Source organism: Trichechus manatus, unplaced genomic scaffold, assembly GCF_000243295.1.
Source record: "Trichechus manatus latirostris isolate Lorelei unplaced genomic scaffold, TriManLat1.0 scaffold00042, whole genome shotgun sequence".
NCBI classification, from domain to species: Eukaryota; Metazoa; Chordata; class Mammalia; order Sirenia; family Trichechidae; genus Trichechus; species Trichechus manatus.
In genome coordinates this window covers 7,873,903-7,881,123 of record NW_004443978.1, presented here as the reverse complement: position 1 = coordinate 7,881,123, position 7,221 = coordinate 7,873,903, and the positions used below count along the sequence as shown (strand labels likewise).

At 43.7% G+C, this 7,221-nt stretch overlaps 1 protein-coding gene across 1 annotated transcript in view; it reads left to right on the top strand.

The window, feature by feature from the left end:
* CFAP61 (cilia and flagella associated protein 61) overlaps window positions 1-7,221 on the top strand; it is a 324,874-nt gene that overhangs the window by 11,497 nt on the left and 306,156 nt on the right. The window contains exons 3-5 of the mRNA XM_004376425.1: window positions 2,645-2,721; window positions 3,502-3,569; window positions 3,804-3,930. Coding sequence (XP_004376482.1) covers window positions 2,645-2,721; window positions 3,502-3,569; window positions 3,804-3,930 — 272 coding nt within the window. The remainder of the gene's footprint in view (window positions 1-2,644; window positions 2,722-3,501; window positions 3,570-3,803; window positions 3,931-7,221) is intronic.

The window sequence follows — 7,221 nt, the reverse complement described above, 5'->3', positions numbered from 1 at the left end:
CATCACACGAATAGATATATGCACACCCACGTTCTTGCAGCACTGTTCACAATAGCAAAAAGATGGAAACAACCTAGGTGCCCATCAACGGACGAATAGATAAACAAATTATGGTATATACACACAATGGATAATGATGAAGAGCAGCGGTAAAGAACAGCGATGAAGCCATGAAACATAACATGGAGGAAGCTGGAGATCATTATGCTGAGTGAATTTAGTCAGTCACAGAAGGACAAGTATTGTATAAGACCACTATTATAAGAACTCAAGAAAAGTTTTAAACACAGAAGAAAACATTCTTTGATGGTTACTAGGGTGGGGAGGTAGGAGGCGGTTATTTAATAACTAGATAGTAGACAAGTATTATTTTAGGCGAAGGGAAGGACAGCACACACTATAGGGGAAGTCAGCACAACTGGACTAAACCAAAGCTAAGAAGTTTCCCGAATACAATCAAACACTTTGAGAGTCAGAGTAGCAGGAGTCGGGATCTGGGGACCATGCTTTCAGGGGACATCTAGGTCAATTGGCATAACAAAGCTTATTAATAAAATCTTCTGCATCCCACTTTGGTGAGTGGCGACTGGGGTCTTAAAAGTTTGCAAGTGGCCATCTAAGATGCATCAGTTGGTCCCAACCACCTGGCATAAAGGAGAATGAAGAACACGAAAGACACAAGGAAAGTATTAGCCTAAGAGACAGAAAGGGCCACATAAACCAGAGGCTTCATCAGCCTGAGAGAGACCAGAAGAACTAGATGGTGCCCAGCTACCACCAGTGACCGCCCTGACAGGGAACACAACAGAGAGTCCCAGATGGAGCAGGGGGAAGGTGAGGTACAGAACTCAAATTCTATTAAGAAGACCAGACTTAATGGTCTGACTGAGACTGGAGGAACCCTGGGAAGCATGGCCCCCAGATTCTCTGTCAGCTCAGAACTAAAATAATTTACAAGGCTAACTCTTCAGACAGGGATTGGACTGGATTGTGGGACTTCAAGTGATATTCGTGAGGCGTGTGCCTCTTAGCTCAAGTAGATACAAGAGACTAAATGGGCAGGTTCTGTCCGGAGGTGAGATGGGAAGGCAGAGAGGGTTAGAGGCTGGTTGAACGGACATGAGGAATCAGAGGTGGAAAGGAGGAGGGTGCTGTCACAGTATGGGGAGAGCAATTAAAGTCACATAACTATGTATAAATTTTTGTATGGGAAAAAATAAAAAGAAAATTTAAAGTTATATACGTGGCTTGCACTTGTGGCTGGCATCATTCTCCTGTTGGATGGTGTTGGTATAGAGCACTAAGACCTGATGCATTCTGTGTCCCAGGAGTATTTGCATTTGAAGTAATGATCTTTATCTTAAAGTTAAAGAATGAATCTTGAATTGTAATATTTCTGATGGAAGTAGAGATTTGAGACAAATCAACCAAGCAGTAAACCATGTACTCCTAAGGCTAGTAGTGTTCAGAATGTAAAACAGATGTTGAGTAAGTTTATTATGGGATTAAATGAGTTAATATATAGAATTTAATATGTGCTTAAAATAGTGCCATTGTTACTGCTGCTGGTGCTGGTGCTGTTGTTATCTGGACTTTGGGGTTTGTTGTGTATTGTTTTCCTTTTGGGAGTTTCCAGGCTCGTGAATGAAACTCATGTTTCTTCTCTCACCATCTTAAGTCCAGTATGCATGGGGTCACCATAAGTCAGAGTCGACTCGACGGCTTCTGACAGCAAGAGCAACAGCTCCTTCTAAGGCACACACCATTACAGGAGTGGAGACCAAGACACGTGGATGTGCAGTTAGTAACCCCAGGTCTCCTGGAGAGTTGCCCCTAAAACAAGAAACACAGAGAGCACTCTTTATCCTAGGCTGGGCGCTAGTACTGCCCTAACCACAACCACATCACATTTGTGTTGTTTCTACAATTTGAAGATTTGCCCATAAACACAGAGGTACGGAGATGAGCGGACTGACATGTGGAGTGTATAGAACAATTGTGTATTATTTAGGCTACTTAAAAAGTCTTCAGAAGTTATGGAACAAAGCTGTCTAAAAGCTCAAAAGATTTAACTTGAAAGTCATGTTAGAATCTTGCTGTTTTGAGTTTTCCACTCCTAGGTTTTCAGAATCCCAAGAGTAATGTTTGATTCTGACTCTGGGAATGTCGAACAAAACAAGCTGCTGGATTCATAATGTGGCATCTGCCTTCCATCCCGCAAATTCTTAAGAGACTCTTTCCTTCATGACCCTTGAATAGGGCAGCAGCTGTTGACTGGAGGGCTCAGGAGAAGGGTGATTGTCTTTCACTGGCATAGACGGCCCTGAGGACAGGACTACTGAGTAAATAATCGATTTCACTCTGCTGCAGGCTCTTCCTTGCCCCCAGCTGGTGCAAGGCGGAGAGCTGGGTGCTCAGACTCACTGACAGTTCCCATTTCCTTGAATAATTCTGAGTTAGGAGAATGGAAGGCGACAGTCTGTGGAACAGCTCGGACGCTGCCTGGGTGTCTCAAGACTTAGACAGAAACTATCAGCCACCAATGCCTGGCGGCTCTGTCCCTGGTTGCCCTAACCCTCCTCCACCCCAGTCTGACCCAGACCAGTGCTAATTCAGCCTGTAATCCGTGCTCTCTTCTCTGCAGCCTCTCAACACGTTGTTTATGCACCTCTTCGTGGCCGTAGACGAGTATTCCGTTGGCTGCTGCAAAGAGATCATTCGGTGAGTGATGCCAAAGAGACAGCGTGGGCGTGTTTGGAATGTTTTTTAAATTACATGAAATTCACTGAGATATTTAATTGGCTTGTAATTTCTGGCCATATTAAAGCATTTGCTTTGAATCACAGTGATATTTCTGAAAGAAGGTAATCTATCTCTTCGGATCTGAGATCTGTTCCTCACACACCTTTAACTGGCTGTCACTTGAGGCAAACAGGTAGATAGTGCAGTTATTTTAAAAAAACAAAGGATTTTGGGGCCACAAGTGTGGGTGTTTCTAAAAATAACTTTCCTCAATTATATCTTTAAAAATGTTTGTTGGCACGACAGACTGCAGAAGCATCTGGAATAATATGGCGTGTCGAAACACGATCTGCAGGACTGCCGAGTGCTGGCGAGGTGCCTCGGACAGCCTGTACAGACATTTGGGGTGGTGCCCTCAGCTTTCAAGTCACTTTGGAATGTCATACCAGACCATCCAGATGACAGGTCAAAGGTTAATACTAACAGAAATGTGGCGTGCTGAGTGAACATGGCACCCTTTATTCTCTCGGCCACCATGGGGCAGATAGAAAAGGGGACGTTTGGAATCCAAGAAATAGTGAAGAAAAAGAAATTGCCTTGAAGATGATCTTGCCTTTGCGGGCAGGGAGGAAAGGAGCACATCTGGGTAATGAGCACCTCACTTTTGTACAAGAGACAACATTTGTCTCAATAAGGTGCCTGCTATTATTATTAACACTTTGTTATTAACACTCGCCCACCCTGTCTTTCCCTCACCAGGACTGTGTTTAAGGCAGTGCCAGACCTCCACTTCATATTCCTCATAGTACCGTCCTACATGAGCTTAGGTAAGGCCTGCCCAACCACCCCACATCTCCAGTAGTTAATACAGAGCATTCATGCTCAGACCTGGGCATTTTGGGATGAGACATAAAAAAGTCTCAAGGCCCTCAATGTATTATGTGCATATTTGATTATAACAATTAAAGCACAGTGGAAAAGTGGAAACTACATTTTGTTTTGAAGTCCTGAAGTTATTCCGTGCTAAAACGAGACCACTTTTCTTGATCTCTGTGATTTAGGCTCGACTCTAATAACTGTTTTTAACCAACTGGGGAGTGTCCCATGCCTGACGTTTGATGAGGACTTTGCCGTGCACATATGTCACAGGCACAGCCATTACCCTCAGCTGCATGTTCGTGAGGCCAGGTAAGGTCGGAGCAGGGCTTTTGTTACTTAAGCTTTACCATGGCGGTTATGTTAAGAAACGTTTTAGAAATTACCGATTCCTGCTGTAAGTCATTAAATCTTGGATTAAATTGTTGTATAGCTCTTATAGCATTATTTCACTTGGAGATGTTCACAGTCCCCCTTGATTATATAATTTGCAGGACAAAATATCTGATGATGTTCATCTAGATCCAGGTGACAGGCAAAGTTATACACTTACTACTTAGGGTCTTCTAAAAAGCACGTGATCCTTGTTCCCACACTGAGTAAAGTAACTATTTCACATAAAACAAACTTTAAAAATGGATCTACTTGTTTAGTTCCCGACATTCCATGAAGGAGGGCTCTATTGCTCACAAAGAGGGGTTTTCCAATTGAAAATCTTTTCCGTAAATGCTGCACATAAAATGCCTGCAGTTGAGCGGTCCTAAGAGGATGGACATGAAGACTGGGATGTCCACAGATGGCCACAGCACTCTCCCCATCCCACGAGCTCTTCTACAGTGTGACCTTGTCACTCCATCCATTGAGAGGTGGGTCTGTGTCCCGTGCCCTGGAATCTGAGCAGGTTTGGAACTTTTTAAACCAGTAGAGCATGCATAAGGGATGCTCCATGACTTCCGAGCTGGGTCGTGAAAGGCCTGCAGCTTCTGCCTGGTTCTCTTGGGACACTTGCTGTGGAGGAAACCAGCCACCGTGTAAGGAGTATGATCATCCCAAGACCCCTGTGCTGCAGAAACCCCCTGTAGGCGCCCGAGTCGACAGCCCCAGTTGGGCCTCCAGCTTAGAGTCACCATCAACTGCAGCCATGTGAGCGGGCCATCGTAGGCACCCACCCAGGCAGCCCCATACGTCTGCGGCCCCAACTGGCATCTGACTGCAGCCCATGAGAGACCCCACGCGAGAGCTTCCTGTCCGAGCTCTCCCAGAGTTTTGACTCAAAAAATCATGAGCAAAATAAAGTGGCTGCTTTGAAACAAGAGTATACCATGAAATCATTTTGCAGGGGTGATTGCTTAGCTCTGCCAGGGAAGAAGAAAGCGCATCTTCTTGGAGCAACCACTGTCACATTTGATGAGTACTGGATTTCTTTAGAAAAGTATTAAATTTTAAAAAACAAGAACCCAGGATTTACCAGGCCTGTGACGTAGCTGTTAAGAGTGTAGGCTGACGGCATCGGCACATCTAGATTCTGATTTGCTTCTACAGCTTGCCAAATGTTAATGTAGAAAAGTAACTTGACCTCTGCAAGCCCCAGTTGCCTCTCTGCCATGGGTGTAACGGATTGTCTACCTCATGGGATTGTTGTGAAGATGGAGTGAGTTAATACAAGTGAAGTTCTTAGCACAGTTCCTGTCACATGTCAGTGCCCAAGAAATATTAAATATTATCACAAAGGGGCTTAGAGATAAGTGGGGGAGAGAGACCCATATACAATAAACTGTTGTGTTGTGTAGCTAAGAAGAGGGAAGGGCAGAGAAGGATGCAGATAGCTTCATATAGCCCTCCCCACAAAACAAACAAAAACAAAACGGTATGTGTTCATCAGTGAGTAAATGGATAAACAAACTGTGGTACATCTTTCACTCAACAATTAAGTAGAATAAACTACTTATACACAGAACAACATGGATCACTCGCAAAACTTTGTGCTGAGCAAAAGGAGCCAGACGTTTAAAAAACAATTTCTGTAGATTCCACTTTAATGATGTACAAGAACAAGTAAAACTGATCTGTGGAGATAGCATCAGATCAGTAATTGCCTCTGGTGGAAGGAGAAGAGAGACTGGGAGGGACATATCATGGAATTCTGGGGTGATGGCAGTGCTCTGTATATTGATTGGGGTGTATACACTTGTAAAACTCATTGAACCACACTCATAAGATCTGTGCATTTTACCATATGTTATCATGCCTTAATGAAAGAGGAAAATTGAAAAATTAAAGGCCTTACAGAGAAGGTAGCCTCTGAATCTGGTCTGGAAGCATGACTCAGAGTTCATCCAATGAGACAGAATGGGCCCAGAAGTGGAGGCAGGAAAACCCCTGAAATGTCCATTAGTGTGCAGGTAGGCTGGTGTGGCTGCTGTTGAAGGTGTGGGGAGGAAGAGCAGAGCACTGGATCGCAAGGGAGACCCAACTGTGAAGGCTTTATCTTGGAGCCAGCAGTGAGCACTGAAGAGGAAGGGCATGATACGTATATTCAGACAGATAGCTCTGATTTTCATGTGGTCAGTGGCTTATAGGGGATGAGTGCCAATTAATCTGGGTAAGAACTGATACAGGCTCAGAATCAGGCAGACAGGTCAAAGAGATCCAGGTGGGGAAAAGGATCCGGCAGGTGCTTAGATGGAAGAGCTGTTTTAGAGAGAAAGTGGAGTTTGGTTGGATGGAGAAGTTGAAGGATGGGAATGAGTGAAAGATGCCTCAGGATTTTCAAGTTTGAGGGGAATGGTGCTTTCATTACTGAACGTAGAAATATAGGTTTAGATGTCCAGTAGAATGTTGGAAATACAGGTCCAGAGAGAAGTTGGGTTGGAGATAGACATTTGTGAGCTATCAGTTTGTAGATGAGCCAGGAGATAAAGGGAGTGGAAGAAATAGCCTAATCTAGGGAGCAATTTTAAAGAGAAAACTGGAGGACAAGGGCAGAGTTTTGAAGGATGGAAAGGAACTGTGAACAAAAATGAGAAAGAAAGCTGGCAGAGAGGTAGAGGAGTGTTATAGAAGTCAAAGGCTTTTGGAAGTGTCAGAAGATGCACAGGAGTCAAGTCAGTTTAGCACAAACAAGAGACCACTGGATTTGGCAATTAAGATAGTCACCGATGAGATGAGTAAAATTGATAAACTTCTAGCTAAAATGACCAGAAAGACACAGATTACCAGTCAGGAATGAAAGATGATATCATCACAGACCCTACAGACATTGAAAGTAAAATAAGGGAATAATATGAACAACTTCATGCCTACAAATTCTAAAACTTAAGTGAAATGGACCAATTCCTTGAAAAACACAAACTACGAAAACTCACTTTAAAAATAGATAACTTGAACATCTCTTTAGTGAAGACAAGTCACAGGTGAACTTCAGGCAACAAGGAGGGTGGCGCCTGCCCCTCTACATCCCCATTCTGCTTTACTTTTCCTCTTTTTCCTTTCAAGAGTTCAGGCTCTGCTATTGGCCTCTGAACCCCTGTTCTAGAACATAAAATCTCATGAAGTTGATAAGCGTTATGGTTATTGGGTTTTTCCACCTTTCTGAATCAAAAT